Source organism: Lithobates pipiens, unplaced genomic scaffold (assembly GCF_037356315.1).
Source record: "Lithobates pipiens isolate NorthernLeopardFrog02 unplaced genomic scaffold, aLitPip1_a1.2 Scaffold_18, whole genome shotgun sequence".
In the NCBI taxonomy this organism is placed as follows: domain Eukaryota; kingdom Metazoa; phylum Chordata; class Amphibia; order Anura; family Ranidae; genus Lithobates; species Lithobates pipiens.
This window is the reverse complement of record NW_027507758.1, coordinates 367,334,751-367,353,751: the sequence shown is the minus strand read 5'-3', so window position 1 is coordinate 367,353,751 and position 19,001 is coordinate 367,334,751. Positions and strand designations below refer to the sequence as shown.

General features: G+C 44.2%; 1 protein-coding gene across 2 annotated transcripts in view; it reads left to right on the top strand.

Annotated features, from left to right (window-relative positions):
* LOC143988220 (uncharacterized) overlaps positions 1-19,001 on the top strand; it is an 81,035-nt gene that overhangs the window by 4,416 nt on the left and 57,618 nt on the right. For both annotated transcript variants that reach the window (XM_077487617.1, XM_077487616.1), the window contains exon 2: positions 1,746-1,880. In XM_077487617.1, the coding sequence (XP_077343743.1) occupies positions 1,746-1,880 (135 nt within the window). The remainder of the gene's footprint in view (positions 1-1,745; positions 1,881-19,001) is intronic.

Sequence of the window (19,001 nt, the reverse complement as noted above, 5' to 3'; positions counted from 1 at the left end):
GCTCAAACAGTCCGCTCGTGTGTGGGCAAGTCCGCTCATGCAAATTTTGAGCGGACTGTTTGACGAAACTGTTTGACGAACAAGGTTGGGCAAACAGTCCGCGCGTGTGTACGCGGCCTGACATATGTCCCCGATTTTCTCCTCAGCGTGAGACATTCTAAGGGAGAGGTTCTGAACTGCAGATGTTAAGCATGGCAGACATATCCATATGTGAGGAGTCTCTCAGGGACAGGAGCACTTGCTTAAGGTCTGCTATAGTGGCAGGCTGAGTTGAAGAAGGATATTCCTCCAATGGCTTGGTTAGCTGTGTATTGGATAGGTAGCAGCTGTACATCAGCCTTCTCCTCTATCTGCTTGGGCTTTTTAGCTTTAGCTGGGCTACTCAATACATGATCCCATGATCATGAAACCAGGTATTGGTACTTTTGGTAGTGTGGCCAGGTGCCAAGTCCTGCTAGTAAAGGAAATCAGCATCTCCATAAAGCTGGTCAGCAGAGGGAAGCATGAAGTGCTATAGAATTTCCTGGTAGAGGGCTGCGCTGACTTTGGACTTGATAAAACACAGTGGACCAACACCAGCAGATGACATGGCTCCCCAAATCATCATGAAATGTGGAAAATTGTGCATTTCCTTTGGAAATCAAGGTCCCAGAGTCTGGAGGAAGAGTGGAGAGGCACAGAATCCAAGTTGCATAAGGTCCAGTGTGAAGTTTCCACAGTCAGTGATGATTTGGGGAGCCGTGTCATCAGCAGGTGTTGGTCCACTGTGTTTTATTAAGTCCAAAGTCAGCGCAGCCCTCTACAAGGAAATTCTACAGTAGTAGTACTTTATGCTTCCCTCTGCTGACCAGCTTTATGGAGATGCTGATTTCATTTTCCAGCCAGACCTGGCACCTGCCCACACTGGCAAAAGTACCAATATCTGTTTTAATGATCATGGATCATGCAAACTACACTGTACATGGACATACTTTTCAGTAAACCAACATTTCTGTATTAAAAACCTTTTTATTCATTGGTAATATTCAAATTTTCGGAGATACTGAATTTTGGGTTTTCACTAGCTGTAAGGCATGCTCATCAAAATTAAAAGAAAGAAATGCTTGAAATATATCACTCTGTGTGTAACGCATCTATATAAAATATATGAGTTTTACTTTTTTAATTAAATTACAGAAAAAAATTAACTTTTTGATGGTATTCTAATTTTATGAGATGCACCTGTATAGATTGCATATTATGCAGGATGCCAGGGATGTGTACTGGATGGCAGTTCTTTAACTTGTTGCGGGCACCTACTCTACTGCAGACCCAGTAGAGAACGTATGGGTGTTTAAAATTACAGATTACATTTGTATCTATAATGATCATAGAATCTGCAATGAACCTACAGAACTTAATATTAGTTTAAGAAGATTGAGCACCATTGCCAGCAATTAGGCAGTGCACCGATTCAATTATTCAATATAGTAATTAGTGAACATCGGAGTGCTTCTTACTGTACTCAGAGCTTTTCCAATGTTTGAGAAAATCTCTATAATAGATAACGGATCATATCCTTTTCTTCACAGAAAAATAACCTTTTTTCTTTTACAACCCTTGCAGAAAAAAATAATAATATTGGTTGTCAGGGAAAAGAGTCAATATGGGTCCCAACAATGTCATTGTAACAAATTATATATAGACAATCATTTGCAAATGTTGATGAAGTTTTTATCACAGTAAATTGTGTGTCTTGTAACTAGGACGATGTACTACAAATCCACCAATATGCTGCAAAGGATTGTCCAGTGCATGTAGGAGAGTAGATTGCTACTGTGATCAGTACTGCACCTCCAATGGGGACTGCTGCCCGGACTACAACCTTGCATGTGATACAGGTAAGGTATACAATCTATGTTGTACAGTGCAGTCTTGACTATTATGCTCTATGAACTATGAAGAATGTTATATAGACCTAGCTTCTGCTTTTTTTTTTCTCAGCAAGTGATCGTTGGGGTGTAGTTTGCAAGTATTTTATTGCAATTCTTCTTTAATGAAGGTTTAGAGAAAGGGGTCTATTTATAAAAAAAAAATAGCTGTGCAAATGTCCTATCATTCGTGCAAAAGTCTCGAATGATAAATATAATGTTTGTAATAAGTGTTAAATGTCAGTTTCAATGTGTTGTCTTGTCTTTTGTAGGGCAAATGTAACATTCCCAAACACTCGATCCCAAGAGAAAAATAGTCTCAAGAACATTAACCTATGGACAAAATATCCTGACACTGTAGGTTAAGAACAATTGATCAACAGAGGTAATAATGCAGGAAATAAAATAGCGCTCTGTCTCTTCAACATTGTATCAATTCTGTATAGAAGTTCACTCTATACAGTAGTTGATTCATTACGCTGTCAGTGGTGAGAACAGGAATGTCCATACACTTTATACACAGTGTATGGCTGGGTTCACACTGCTGCCGGATGCAGCTTGCAGCAGGTGTCCGGTGTGTCCCTGTTTTCTGTTTCAAGGACGAATCAGGGCCAAATTTTTGCCTGAATCCGGACGTGAAACTGAGCCAAAGATGCACAGGGAACTCCTGTGCAATTCACTCTGCAGCTGCCATGGAGATGTGTGAACCGGCTTCATAGAGAGCCAGTCACAATCTCCTGTCATGCAAATCGGATGTAGGGAAACCCGCATCCAATTCACCCTAGTGGCCTAATGGTCTCCGTATCAACTTTTTTCTTCTTTTGGTCAAATGGTCTTAACCTACAGTGTCTGTCTCTTGGTTGAATGTTCTGTAACTTTTATGATCGAATGTTCTTAAGGCTCTTTCTCTTAGGATCTAATGTTAAGGAATGTTACATTCACCCTGTGAAAGGGGACAAATAAAAACTGGCATTTCACACATATTACAAACATTACGTGTATTATTAGTGAGTTTTGCACAAATGCTGAAACATTGGCACAGCATTTTTTTGTATAATTAGATCTTAAACTGACGGCTTCCTATCTATATTCTATTTTATTCTATTGAAATGATCCTTTAGATTTATATGTGTCTGTGAGACTGTCACTTATAGCACAGTAATTAATGTAGATGAAAGGACTGTGTACAGTGTAAGCTATAAGTAGGCTCAGACTATATTTTACAATGCCTCTTTAAGCCATAGACAATATTTAGCACAATCTAGCCATGATCTATTTTTGCATGGCATGCTGAGTGCTCTGCATCCTATTTGTTTCTTCTTTAGGGGTCCCTCTTTTCCAAGTGGTATTGGGAGACATGCAGAACATTCAAGGCAGCCAATAAAACCATTAATTTTAATTATTTAAGAAAGGCAGATTACTTATTGTTGAGTATTGTTAGATTTTACGCTTAGGGGCATAGCTACAGGGGTCGCAAGGGTCGCACTTGCCCATGAGGCCCCCCCTGTACAGCTCAATAAGAGGGGCGGCATATAGCGGAATCAATCCCCCCTTCCTTCAGCTGCTGAATGCCTGCTTCTCCTCCTTTCCCTACCGCAGGCATTCAGCGGCTGCAGGAGGCAGGAATCGATTCCTCTATATGTTTCCACCTCGTCGCCCCTGCTATCCAGCTTCCCTCTGCTGCTCCCGGGCCCCTCTCTTCCAGCTCCACACTGAGCTACTCGGGAACAAATCTTGACATCATGGCATGTCAAGCAACCCACTGCTCCCAAGTGTGAGACATCCCTGAGCTGGACATCCGATCCGGGATCTGGGACACGAGTGGGTGAGAGCTGTGAAAAGGGGGCTAAGCTGCCCTACTGTTCCGCCAGTTTAGGGAGGCCCCAGTGGGGTTGCTTGCTGCAGGGCTCTGAGCTGAGAGTGTATCTCTCATAAGGCTCAGACCCTGCACTGACAATCACCCCCCCCCCCCCCGCAGGGTTCTGGGAGGATGTCCATGGACACCTTCCTAGAACTGGAAGCCCAGGGCTTGGATGGAAGGGGGTTTAGGGGGGCCCTTCATGGTTTCTTGCACTGGGGCCCTGAAGGATCTAGTTACACCTCTGTTTATGCTAATAAATTAAAACACTGTTAAATATTGGGAAATCAAATGATAAAAGCCGCACCCTAATGTTCGATCCATTTGATATATTCATTGAATGATAAACAAGTAAGCTGTATACATACCAGAGGCATAACTAGAACCTTCAGGGCCCCGGTGCAAGAAGCCATGAAGGGCCCCCCTGACTCCCCCCTTCCATCCAAGCCCTGGGCTTCCAGTTCTGGGAGGGCATCCATGGACATTCTCCTAGAACCCGGCCTCCCGCGTGTCCCCTGGGGCACTCATCTATTACGTTCTGTGCCTGCTGTGTCCCTCAGACACAGCTCAACACAGATCATGGCAAAGGGCCATTCCGCTGATCACATGTAAACAGACTTGCCGGTTTTTGGCAGTCCGTTCCTCCCACGCTGTGTCTGTTGAAAATAGAGTTATTAACCACTTGCCGACCGCCGCACGACGATGTACGTCCATTTTTTGAAGAGGGATATCTCGGTAACGGCAGCAGCTGCTGCCACAACCGAGGTGTCCATCTCTTCAGGCGGCGGTCGGCTGTACGATAACGGTGGTCTCCGCGGCGGATTCGCCGCGAGATCACCGCTATCGGCGGCGGGAGAGGTGCCACCCCCCTCCCGCCGCCCTCCCGCACCTTCCGCCGCTTACCGGAGCCGTCGGTAGCGGCGGAGGCGATCAGGTCCTTCAGTCTGCTGGGCATAGAGACAAGTGAGGCTAAGATGGCCCCCACTCGTCTCTATACCATAGGAGGGCGGAAGTGACGTCAAAACGTCACTTCCGCCCATACCTCTTAAAGGTATATATTTTTTTTTAAATGTCAGATTTTCTTTTTTTTTTTGCATTTTAGCCCAAATATGAGATCTGAGGACCTTTTGACCCCAGATCTCATATTTAAGAGGACCTGTCATGCTTTTTTCTATTACAAGGAATGTTTACATTCCTTGTAATAGGAATAAAAGTGATCCATTTTATTTTATTTTTTTTAAAAAGTGTAAAAATAAATAAAATAAATTAAAATAAATAAGAAAAAAAATTTTTTTTTTAAAAACACCCCGTTACGACGAGCTTGCGCACAGAAGCGAGCGCATATGTGAGTAGCGCCCGCATATGAAAACGGTGGTCAAACCACATATGTGAGGTATCGCCGCGATCGGTAGAGCGAGAGCAATAATTCTAGCCCTAGACCTCCTCTGTAACGCAAAAAATGCAACCTGTAGAATTTTTTAAATGTCGCTTATGGAGATGGGCGCAATTTTGAAGCGTGACATGTTGGGTATCAATTTACTCGGCATACCATTATCTTTCACAGTATAAAAAAAAATTGGGCTAATTTTACTGTTGTCTTATTTTTTTATTCAAAAAAGTGATTTTTTTCCAAAAAAAGTGCGCTTCTAAGACCGCTGCGCAAATACGGTGTGAAAAAAAGTATTTCAATGACCGCCATTTTATTCTCTAGGGTGTTAGAAAAAAAACAATATAAAATGTTTGGGGGTTCTAAGTAATTTTCTAGCAAAAAAAACTGTTTTAAACATGGAAACACCAAGTCCGAAAAAGAGGCCTGGTCCTTAAGTGGTTAACTGGCAAGACTGTCAGTACATTGTTTTACACTGATAATCAGAGTTCTGATCATTAGTGCCCTGATTATCAGGGCAGCCCCCATCACTGCTGCCTATCAGTGCCCATCAGTGCCACCTATCAGTGCTCATCAATGCCAATTATCAGTGCTGCCTATCAGTGCCCATCAATGCTGCCTATCAGTACACATCAGTGCCACCTATCAGTGCTCATCAATGTTTCCTATCAGTGCCACCCATCAGTACCACCCAAAAGTGCCACCTATCAGTGTTCATCAATGTCACCTATCAGTGTTTCCTCAGCAGCATTCTGCACTGAGAGCATCTCTCTTATACAGGTCAGAGCCTGCACTGACACTTCCTCTTCCCTCCTACCGGTGAGAGAGGAGAGCCGATCTGCTCCTTGTCCTCCTGCCCCTCTACTCCTGTGTGTGCACTGTGGCCGGTGTGAAACCCAGCAGCTGAATGATCAAATTCAGCTACTGAGCTTTACAATTCCCGTGTTGCACACACGGGAGGAGAGGGACGGAAGGAGAAGGAGCAGATTGGCTCTCTCCTCTCCCATCTGTGCAAGAGAGGGAGAACTGTCAGTGCAGGCTCTGGGCTGTATGAGAGAGACGCTCTTAGGTCAGAGTGCTGAGGTAAACAACTTCTTGGTCCCCCCACAGTGGCACAATGCCAGGGCCCATTCGCAAGTGCAACCTTTATGACCCTGGTAGTTCTGCCACTGATACACACTATTTCCACCCAAAACAGAACTTCCTTTACAAGTTTCACCACTTCCTACTTGCTGACAAGGACAGCTCCTGTTTACAAGGACTGTTTCATTTTGATTGTTTTCATATTTATTATGAGCTTCTGTGATATTTAAGATTGTCAGTAAAAAAAATATACTCAGTATATTTTGTAAGTTTTAATGGTGAAGAACATTGTGGGAGGTTGATCTGACCTCAGTCTATCTTCATTTTTCAGCTTTTTGCTAGTGAGGCAGCATTCAAGAAAGGATCAGTAGATGAGGAGTATACTAATAACCTAGAACAAGGGTATGCTGGATGTCTGAAAATCACTATGGAAATGGGCATAAGTCGTAGTAGATAAAAAAAATGCCTATTTTTTGGTCAGCATTATATGCACCTAGTTTTGTCTGTGCTATCTTTCACAGAAAGAATGCTAGCACTAACTTTAACCACTAGATGTGCTGCTAAGAACATTAAAGCAATGTGAAACAGTGATTAGTTCTTATTAATATGTGCAAAATATGGCCAACGGGAGGAATGGCTGTACTTGAACTCCCTGAGCCATGGTGAGAAGTCTATACCACAGGTAGCAAAAATAACAAAACATTTTACCATAGAGAAAATTGGCAGGTTCCAGCAATACCAGTTATGCAAATATCTTCTGATCCTGTTCTGCTGGCAAACCTGGGTGGCCATAGATACATAGATCCCAACTGTCCCTGATTTCGAAAGGACTGTCCCTGATTTGGAGCAATGTCCCTCTGTCCCTAATTCTTCCTCATTTGTCCCTCATTTTGGTCTGATCTATCGATGTATATAAAATGCACTTTTTATCTATCAAACAGTGTTTTTCAGTGGCAAACCTTTCATCTGATTTGTAAATTTCTGCATTTGTAAATTCTAAAAGCCAATATAAAGGAATAGTAGTGGTAAAAAAAAAAGGACTTGTGGTTTTAACCAATCATGTTTTTTTTGTACAATTCTCCTTTAACCAGTTGCCGACCGCCGCACGACGATGTACGTCGACAGAATGGCACGGGCAGGCATATGGGCGTACATGTACATGCCCCCCCCCCCCCGGTGCCAGCGGCGGTCGGAATCCGTTCAGGAGCGATCCGGGATGAGGAGGATACAGGAGAGGAAGTGATGTCACGCTGCACTTCCATTCGTCAGGAGCGATCGCGAGGGGGTGGCCATGAACGAATGGCCGCCCCCTCGCGATCGCTCCTGACGAATGGAAGTGCAGCGTGACATCACTTCCTCTCCTGTAATGTAAACACAGGCAGAGGAAGTGATGTAATCTCTCCTCCGTGTCGGTATTTTTCGTTCCGGCACCGAGGAGAGGGGATCGGTGAGTTGCACCAACACGACACTACACAGTAGAACATGCCAGGCACACTCTCACCCCCCTTCACCCCCCGATCACCCCCCCAATCACCCTGCCCCCCCCAGTCACAGTGACACCAATTGCATTTTTTTTTTTTTTTGCATTGGTGTCATTTGTGACTGTAAAAACTGTTAGGGCAGTTAGGGTTAGCCCCCTTTAGTTCTAGGGTACCCCCCTAACCCCCCCAATAAAGGTTTAACCCCATGATCACCCCCCCGTCGCCAGTGTCACTAAGGCTGGGTTCACATTGCAGCGGTTTATGAGAACGGATGTGATTCGCACCGCACTGCAGTGCAAATCACATCCGATCTCTGTGCGATTCGAGTTCAGCCATACAGATAGTATGGCTGAATTCGCATCGCACCCGCCGCACCCGCCGCACACGCCGCAAACTCGCACGGGACCCTTTTTTTGGTCCGCAGCAGAATCGGATCGCATGGGTGTTCACACCATGCGATCTGATTCCTATCCGAGTTTGCAGATCGCACTGCGATATGCGAACTGATCTGGGGGTGTCATTAACATTTCACTGACACTCCCAGCAGTTCGCATAGGGCAGTGTGATTCGTGGCGTTCCCGCATCGCTCCAGTGTGAACCCAGCCTAATAAGCGATCGTTTTTCTGATCGCTGTATTAGTGTCACAGGTGACGCTAGTTAGGCAGGTAGGTATTTAGGTTCGCCGCAGCTTTTTATAGCGCCAGGGACCCCCATATACTACCGCATAAAGCCCCCTGATTGCCCCCTAGTTAACCCTTTCACCAGTGATCACCATATAACTGTTACAGGTGACGCTGGTTGGTTAGTTATTTTTTATAGTTTCAGGGCACCCGCCATTTATTACCTAATAAAGGTTTAACCCCTGATCACCCGGCGGGTGATATAAGTTTGAGGGTCAGATAAGGTCTGCGTCGCCCCAGGCAGCGTCAGGTTAGTGCCAGTACCGCTAACACCCACGCACAAAGCATACACCTTCCTTAGTAATATAGTATCTGATCAGATCTATATTAGCGTCGCCAGCAGTTTAGGTTTCCCAAAACGCATTGAAAGTGGGATCAGCCCAGATACCTGCTAGCACCTGCGTTTAGCCCCTCCGCCAAGCCCAGCCCAGCCCAGCCCACCCAAGTGCAGTATCGATCGATCACTGTCACTTACAAAACACAACACACATAACTGCAGCGTTCGCAGAGCCAGGCCTGATCCCTGCGATCGCTAACAGTTTTTTTTGTAGCGTTTTGATACAGTCGCTGACAGCCTAGGTGCTTTTTTACCTGTGAGTCTCACTAGTGTACCCCTAAATTTAGGGGTGTCTACTTTCCAAAATGGGGTCATTTGGGGGGGGGGGTTTGTGCCATCTTGGCATTTTATGGCCTTCAAAACTGCGATAGGTAGTGCGGAGTAAAATCAAAAATTTACACCCTTAGAAATCCTGAAGGCAGTGCTTGGTTTTCGGGGCCCCGTACGCGGCTAGGCTCCCAAAAAATCCCACACATGTGGTATCCCCGTACTCAGGAGAAGTAGAAAAATTTATTTTGGGGTGTCATTTCACATATGCCCATGGCATGTGTGAGCAATATATCATTTAGTGACAACTTTGTGAAAAAAAAAGAAAAAAAAGTTTGTAATATTCCCGCAACTTGTGGCAAAATATAAAATATTCCATGGACTCAACTTGCCTCTCAACAAATAGCTTGGGGTGTCTACTTTCTAAAATGGGGTCATTTGTGGGGGTTTTGTGCCATCTTGGCATTTTATGGCCTTCAAAACTGTAATAGGTAGTGAGGAGTGAAGTCAAAAATGTACGCCCTTAGAAAGTCTGAAGGCGGTGCTTGGTTTTCAGGGCCCCGTACGCGGCTAGGCTCCCAAAAAGTCCCACATATGTGGTATCCCCGTAGTCAGGAGAAGCAGCAGAATTTATTTTGGGGTGTCATTTCACATATGCCCATAGCATGTGTGAGCAATATATCATTTAGTGACAACTTTGTGAAAAAATAAATAAATAAATAAAAGTTTGTAACTTTCCCGCAACTTGTGGCAAAATATAAAATATTCCATGGACTCAACATGCCTCTCAGCAAATAGCTTGGGGTGTCTACTTTCTAAAATGGGGTCATTTGTGGGTGTTTTGTGCCATCTTGGAATTTTATGGCCTTCAAAACTGTGATAGGTAGTGAGGAGTGAAATTACAAATGTATGCCCTTAGAAATCCTGAAGGCGGTGCTTGGTTTTCGGGGCCCCGTACGCGGCTAGGCTTCCAAAAAGTCGACCACATGTGGTATCCCCGTACTCAGGAGAAGCAGCAGAATGTATTTTGGGGTACAATTCCACATATAACCATGGCATGTGTGAGCAATATATCATTTAGTGACAACTTTGTGTAAAAAATAAATAAAATAAAATAAAATATTCAATGGGCTCAACATGCCTCTTATCAATTTCCTTAGGGTGTCTACTTTCCAAAATGGGGTCATTTGGGGGGGTTTTGTACTGTCCTGCCAAATTCCAGAAAACGTACCTTAGTTTGTAGATGTGACAACTTTTGCGCAAACCAATAAATATACAGTTATTGACTTTTTTTTTACCAAAGACATGTGGCTGAATACATTTTGGCCTAAATGTATGACTAAAATTGAGTTTATTGGATTTTTCTAATAACAAAAAGTAGAAAATATCATTTTTTTTCAAAATTTGCCGTCTTTTTACGTTTATATCGCAAAAAATAAAAATCGCAGAGTCAGTCAAATACCTTTAAAAGAAAGCTCTATTTGTGGGAAAAAAAGGACGCAAATTTTGTTTGGGTACAACATTGCATGACCGCGCAATTACCAGTTAAAGCAGCGCAGTGCCAAATTGTAAAAAGACCTTTGGTCATTGACAAGCAAAATGGTCCGGTCTAAAAGTGGTTAAAGGGGGCGTGACAAGGGGTGTGTCCCATACTTGCATACTTTTGCTGATAGGTGTCCCTCATTCCCATCTCAAAAAGTTGGGAGGTATGTAGATATGTCTCCAGATCAGACCTCACTACCCTCCATCTTTCCAGACCAACATGTACAGACTAGGGTAGCAACAACATAGTTTTTGCATAGATTAAATGAATACCACGTATGAATGACTTGCAATGGCCATTAATATTAAAACTACCTCAGCTTCAGTCTGACATTAAATAGGATTTTCATGCCACAAGGCTTCAAAATGCAGAGAGTGCAGGTGAATGACAACTCTGAGCTGCACAGCTCACATCTACTGGAGATGCAATGACACCTTGAAGATCTTGACAACTGTGATCAAAAGAAGGCTTCAGAAGATTCAAGGTATCCTTTAGACGATTAAACTGGATCAAATTGACTCGGTGCTGCAGTCAATATTCAGCAATTTGCTGGAGTGCCGGAAAGGATCTCCCATAGAGCTGGTGAGGGCCCACAGTGCCCTGAGAACCTTGCTGGAGGGATTCTGATCCTCCTAGAGCACGGATCCCCAAACTACGGCCCTCCAGCTGTTGTGGAACTAAACGTCCCATGAGGCATTGTAAAACGATGACATTCAAAGACATAACTAGGCATGATGGGAATTGTAGTTCCAGAACAACTGGAGGGTCATAGTTTGGAGACACCTGTCCTAGAGATATTATCTGCTACTTCACAAGCTTCCAGCTGAAATACATAGGAGTAGGGATGAGCCGAACACCCCCCGGTTCGGTTCGCACCAGAACTTGCGAACGACCCCCGCGTTCGAAACGAACGTTAGAACCCCATTGAAGTCTATGGGACTCGAACGTTCGAAATGGAAAGTGCTAATTTTAACGGCTAATATGCAAGATAATGTCCTAAAAAGGGTTTGGGGACCTGCCTCCTGCCTCAGGGGACATGGGTCACTGCAAAAAAAAGTTTTAAAAACTGCCGTTTTGGCGGGAGCACTGATTTTAATGACGATTAAAGTGAAAAAAAAGGTGAAATATTCCTTTAAATATGGTGCCTGGGGGGTGTCTGTAGTATGCCTGTGAAGTGCCACGTGTTTCCCGTGTTTGGAACAGTCCCTGCACAAAATGACATTAAACGGAAATAACACCATTTAAAACTGCTTGCGGTTTTAATGTTATATCTGGTTCCTGCAATATGGTTGAAAATCATTCAGAAAAATGGCATGGGTAGCCCTCCCTGCCCATTACCAGCCTATTTGGGTCTTGTACGCATATTAAGGGGAACCCCGTACCCATATTAAAAAAAGGAAATGCGTGTGGCCCCCAGGCCCTATATACTCAGAACAGCAGTATACAGGCGGTGCAAACAAGACAGGGACTGTGTAGGTTTGTTGTGTTAAGTTGAATCTGTTTGTAATTTTCAACCGGTACATTTTTAAAGTGTAGCTCCAGTCAAACAAACTATTTTTAAGCTTTTTGGAAAACATAGGGAAGGGTTATCACCCCTGTATAATTTGTTTTGTCGTCCATCTTTTTTCATCTCACTTGCTGCTGTGTCCTTGCGTTTGCAAGTAGGAGATGTTTGTAAGTTGGATGTTTGAAAGTAGGGGCCTGCCCTATATTATAGCGGTATGTACTGGGTATAGAGCACGCAGACAGCACGCACTATCTCCTAACACTACTGACTGCAAGCTCTATTATTAACCACTTGACCACTGGGCACTTAAACACCCTTAATAACCAGACCAATTTTCAGCTTTCGGTGCCCTCACATTTTGAATGACAATTACTCAGTCATGCAACACTGGACCTATAGGAAATGTTTGTCCTTTTTTCACACAAATAGAGCTTTCTTTTGGTGGTATTTAATCACCTCTCAGTTTTTTTTTTTTTGTGCTATAAAAGAAAAAAGACCGAAAATTCTGCGAAAAAATTAATTTTTCTTCGTTTCTGTTATAAAATTTAGCAGATTAGTAATTTTTTCTTCATAAATTTTGGCCAAAATTCATACTACTACATATCTTTGGTAAAAATAAGTACAAATTGGTGGATATTATTTGGTCTTTGTGAAAGTTATAGAGTCCACAAGCTATGGTGCCAATATCTGAAAATTGATCACACCTGAAGTACTGACGGCCTATTTCCTTTTTTTTTTTTTTTTTCACAAAATTGTCATATTATCAGGTTATTTCACACACACAGCATATGCATACCAAAAGGCCCTGGAGAATACAATGGTGGTCGTTGCAAATTTTTATCTCACACGGTATTTGCACAGCAATTTTTCAAACGCGTTTTTTGGGGGGAAAAAACAGTTTTGTGCTTAAAAAACAAACAAAAAAAACAGTAAAGTTAGCCCAATGTTTGCATAAAGTGAAAGATGAAGTTATGCTGAGTAAATAGATATCAAACATGTCACTCTTCAAAATTGCACATGCCCGTGGAATGGCGCCAAACGTCGCTACTTAAAAAATCCCCATAGGCGACGCTTAAATTTTTTTTTACTGGTTACATGTTTTGAGTTGCAGAGGAGGTCTAGGACTAGAATTATTGCTCTCGCTCTAACGTTCTCGGCGATACCTCACATGTGTGGTTTGAACACCGATTTCATATGTGGGCGGGGCTTACGCATGCGTTCGCTTCTGCATGCGAGCACATGGGGACATGGGCGCTTTAAAAAAAATTTTTATTTTTTATTGTTCATTTTACTTTATTTTAGTTTGACATTTTTTTCCCCAAAAATATATTTTTGATCACTTTTATTCCTATTACAAGGAATGTAAACATCCCTTGTAATAGGAATATGGGGTGACAGGTCCTCTTTACAGTGAAATCTGGGGGTCAATATGACCCCACATCTCACCTCTAGGCTGGGAAGCCTGAAATAAAAAATAAAAAAAAGATTCTGGCTTTGATCGTACTGGCGAGTTGGTAGAAGCACCGGAGGGCGGTGAGGGGTGGGGGGCGTCTATGGCTGGGTATTTCAGGGTATCACCGAGTATGGCTGGGTATCTCCGAGTATGGCTGGGTATGGCAATTTATGGCAGGGTATTGCAGAGTATTGGCGGGGTATTGGCGGGGTACTACAGAGTAATAGCAGGGTACTGCAGAGTATTGGGGGGTACTCCAGAGCAATGGCAGGGTACTGCAGAGTAATGGGGGTTACTGCAGAGTAATGGGGGGTACTGCAGAGTAATGGCAGGGTACTGCACTGCAGAGTAATGGCGGGGTACTGCAGAGTAATGGCGGGTGCTGCAGAGTATTGGGGGGTACTGCAGAGTATTGGGGGGTACTGCAGAGTAATGGGGGGTACTGCAGAGTAATGGCAGGGTACTGCAGAGTAATGGCAGGGTACTGCACTGCAGAGTAATGGCGGGGTACTGCAGAGTAATGGCGGGGTACTGCAGAGTAATGGCAGGGTACTGCAGAGTTTGCACTGGTATTGCAGAGTATTGGCAGGGAATTGAGGGGTTAAATTCGGTGAGCAGCAATGTGGGCACTGCAGATGCAGCCCACATCGCTGCTGACACCGATCTCTTTCCCCTCCGCTGTACCGATCGGTACAGAGAGGGGAGGGAGGAACCGGCGTCATAACGCCGGTTTGTTTACAAGTGATCACTCCGTCATTTGACGGAGCGATCACGTGGTAACCGGCCGCGACGAGCGGCCGTTTACTGTGATCCGTGATCCACAGGACCCGGCGGTCACGGATGCTCTCGAGTGCGCGCCCCAGGGGGCGCGCGAGAGCAGAATTCTGGGAGGCCGTTAATAAACGGCCTCTCAGAGTTAAACAACCGCCCTGAAGCCGTTAATCGGCAATGGGCAGTTGTTAAGTGGTTAAAGCTAGATCACTAGCTATATAGGTGAGATGAATATAGTGGTGTATACTGCGGTCAGGGCACAGACAACAACCACTACACAGCAGCAAGATAGGAAATCAGCCAAAAACGATTGGTGTGTACTGTGTTGAAGGTACACAGAACACCCACTGCTTCAGATGCTAACACACTACACGAGGCCGCCTCAAAGGCGGCCTTATATAGTGTGGGGCGTGCACTACACAGCCTGAGCTATGATTGGCCACAGGCAGGATGCCTGTGGCCAATCATGGCTCTCCTCGCTGCTGGCGCTACGATTGGCCAAGCATGCGGGGTCACAGTGCATGCTTGGCCAATCATGAGCCAGCAATGCACTGCGCCACCGCAGTGCATTGTGGTCCGCGCGCGCCACTCGAATTTTGACGCGAACGGCCCAAACGTTCGGAATTCGCCGAACGGGCGAACAGCCAATGTTCGAGTCGAACGTACGTTCGACTCGAACACGAAGCTCATCCCTACATAGGAGGTCATTCAGAAAGCACAAGATCAGGAACTGGTCTCTATCAGCATCAAAGTAAAAATAAGTTCTCTCTTCTATTACACTTTATAACTACAGAGTCCTTCCCCTCCATGATGCACTTTGGAAATTGCATATACAATACCTGCTGTTTTTCCCATTCTGCCGTAGGTGACTAATCTGGAACCATCTGACTGGTTCTGAGGTTTCAGAATACCTTCTCCCCATACTACACCTCCTCCACTTCAACTGAGACAAGATCTTCCCAACACTCCCCAACAAGTGGGAACAATAGCAAAGAAGCCTGTTGGCCTCAACATGACAGATTTCTACTCAGATGCTGACCCTGAATCGCAGTGGTTGAATGAAAAGTAACTGTGTATGGCCAGCTTAACCACTTGCCTACTGGGCACTTAAACACCCTCTCCTGCCCAGACCAATTTTCACCTTTCGGTGCTCTCACACTTTGAATGACAATTACTCAGTCATGCAACACTGTACCCAAATGATTTTTTTGTCCTTTTTTTCCCACAAATAGAGCCTTCTTTTGGTGGTATTTGATCACCTCTGGTGAAAAAAAAATTTTTTTCATGAATTTTGGCCACAATTTATACTGCTACATAACTTTGGTAAAAATATCCCAAATGAGTGGATATTATTTGGTCTTTGTGAAAGTTAGAGAGTCTACAAGCTGTGGTGCAAATCATACAAAATTGATCACATCTGATGTACTGGTGGTCTATCTCATTTCTTGTGACCCGAACAAGCCAGTAAAGTAAAAATACCCCCCAAATGACCCCTTTTTTGAAAGTAGACATTCCAAGGTATTTAGTAAGAGGCATGGTGAGGTTTTTGGTGTTGTCATTTTTTCCCCACAATTCTTTGCAAAATTAAGTTTTTTTTTTCTTCCACAAAATTGTAATTGTAATAGGTTATTTCTCTCACATGGCATGAGTATACCACAGATGACGCCCCAAAATAAATTCTGCTACTCCTGAATCTACGCATGAATCTATCCATTACTCATATAGGGGGTGGCGAGGAGAGATGTGCCTGCTATCTGCACTGTATGAACTGTATGTAGCCTCAGTCATACAGTACACAGTGCTGTGTTCTGGCAGTGGCAGGGGCGGACTGACCATTGGGCCACTCGGGCACTGCCCGAGGGCCCCGTGCCACTAGGGGGCCCCATCAGGGTTGCCAGCCTCAGTAAAACCAGGGAAAGTATGTAAAAATCTGTCTCTGAAATGTCCCTTACCAACATCCTTTTGGTCTAAAAATCCCGAGGTTATAGCTGCCCCACCTCTCCAGTACCTTCTCAGCCAATAGAAACATGTTTGTGTATACTGTGTGATTGTATATTATGTGTGTGTGTTTGTGTATATTGTGTGGCCCCATAATGTCTGATTGCCTGGGGGCCCCATAATCTCCTATTGCCCAGGGGGCCCCATGAGTTGTCAGTCCGCCCCTGGGCAGTGGTATGAAAACTTCCAGTCCTACTTCTGAAACAAAATGAAATAAAGCTTAGCACTACTCAGCCATTCACAGCAAGCTTTGTATTTTAAGAATGAATACAAAACTTCCTCTGAATAACAGAGTTGGAGATTGTGACATTATCTGTAACTTTATGTCAGGTATTAGCATTCCCTGTAAACTGGTTAATACCTTGGGGGGGGGGGGGGTGCTGAGGGCTTTGTGATGGGTAGTGGTTAAGTGGTTAATTAACTAATACTGCCATTGGCCAGTAATGCAACACAAAGTGGTTATTAGTCTTAGTGGCGTAGCATGGGCTGTCAGCACCCAGGGCAAGGCAAGTAATTTGCACCCCCTAACCTGTGGACTTTTAGCTCTGTTCTGGTCACATTATCACCAGAGCCAGTCTGTGGTGGCTGCAGGGGAGAGGAGAGAACGCTTAACAATGGCCAGTAAAGCCTGGAGCGGTGACATCACCCATAGGCTCCCATGTCCCATCTGTTGTTGGTGGTTGTATGGTCACATACCTTGGAAAGCCTAAACCTTGGGTGCTCCATTATGTAAATCTTGACCAGCCACTGTTGTAGAATGCTTGGGCCCGTCTTCTGCACCCTACTAGTAAGGGAGGCCATCCATTAAGGTTATGAACCACCAACAACCATTGGAGTCTGACCACTTCTCTGGCTGGTCTAAATATGTATATGATTGAGTTCTTGGGGACTCAGGTCTCCGTAATTTTCCACCAGGTACATAAGTGGATTGCAGCACCTAGAGGGCCTCTTTTAATGCCCTGAGATAATTTAGAAGGCTTTTGCCGCGTACACACTACCTGTCTTTCCGGCAGACTAGGTCAGATGGTCTTCCCGACTGACTTTCCGAACAAACGGACTTGGCCACACACGAACGGACTAAGTCCATTCGAAAGTCTGTTAGTTTGGAACGTGATGACATAAACAGGACTAAAAAAGGAAGTTTAATAGCCAGTAGCCAATAGCTTCCTTTGCGTCATATCGGATTAGCCCACACACAATCAGATTGTCCGACGGACTAATCCCTTCGGACTTAGTCTGCTGGAAAGTCTGGTCATGTGTACGTGGCATTAAAGGGTAAATTCACCTTTTCATGAAAAATTTAAAGCTGAACTAACTTCAAGTATCCTGGCCCCCCCTCTGGACCTTGCTGTTCATAGTACCCATGATACACCATGCTTCCAGTGTAGAGGTCCATGGTCTTTAAATTTTACACAATACATGACAATGGAGGAGGAGGGAGAGAGAATTGGGGGGGGGGGGGCAAAGGAAAGGGAGTAGAGTCAAAAAATAAAAAAAGGAGGGATGGAGAGAGGATGAAAAGAGGATGGTGGGAGAGGAGACAGAGGGGGGTGAGAAAACAGAGGGAGTGGGAGAAAGGAAAGAGAGAGGGAGGAAGAGAGGACAGGGGAAGAGAGAGAGGGAGGGGGGAGAGGGGACAGAGGGGTGGAGTACAGAGAGAGTGGGGGGAGAGGACAGAGAGGAGGGAGAGGACAGGGGGAGAACAAGGCTCCATTAGTGGCCATTGGTAGTGTTAATTATCCTCTTAATGCTACACTATGAAGTGGTTAATAAACACAGTCACTGGCTACTTCAGGAGAGTTTAAATAGCAGAACACCACTGACCACTGATACCAGTGCAGGGGGTTATTATTGTGTAAACTGGTACCAATGTTGGGAGTTATTATTGTGTAAACTAGCACCAGTGCTGGAGGTGATTGCAGAAACTGGCACCAATGCTGGGGGTTATTATTTTGTAAACTAGCACCAATGCTGGGAGTTATTATTGTGTAAACTGGCACCAGTTCTGTGGGTTATTGCAGAAACTGGCACCAATGCTGGGGTTTATTATTTTGTAAACTGGCACCAATGCTGGGAGTTATTATTGTGTAAACTGGCACCAGTACTGTGGGCTATTGAAGAAACTGGCACCAATGCTGGGGTTTATTATTTTGTAAACTGGCACCAATGCTGGTAGTCATTATTGTGTAAACTGGCACCATTGCTGGGGGATATTATGCTGAAACTGGCACTGATGCTGGGGATTATTATTGTGTGAAATTACACCAATACTGGGGGTTATTATCATAGAAACTGGCACTATTGCTGGGAGTTATCTGAGAAACTAGTATGAATTCTGGGGGTTATTTCCTTTGAAACTGGTACCAATGCTGGGTGTTTAATATGTAATATTTAAACTGGCACCAATACTGGCAGTTTTTATTCCAGTCACTGATTTTGTGCTGTGATTGGACACACATGTTTATCAGCAGGTTAGAGTTAAACTCTGCTTATGTGAAAACATGATATAAATTTGATAATTTCATTTGTGTATAGCGTCGCATGACCGAGCAATTGTCAGCTAAAGTAGCACAGTGCTGAATAGCAAAAATGATCTGGTCATAAAGGGGGTAAAACCTTCCGAGGTCAAGTGGTTAAACATCATGCCATAAATATGTTTGACCTTGCAATAAAATTTGTATTTCTAGGGCAACCATTTGAAACTTCAAAATATACAAAATATGAAA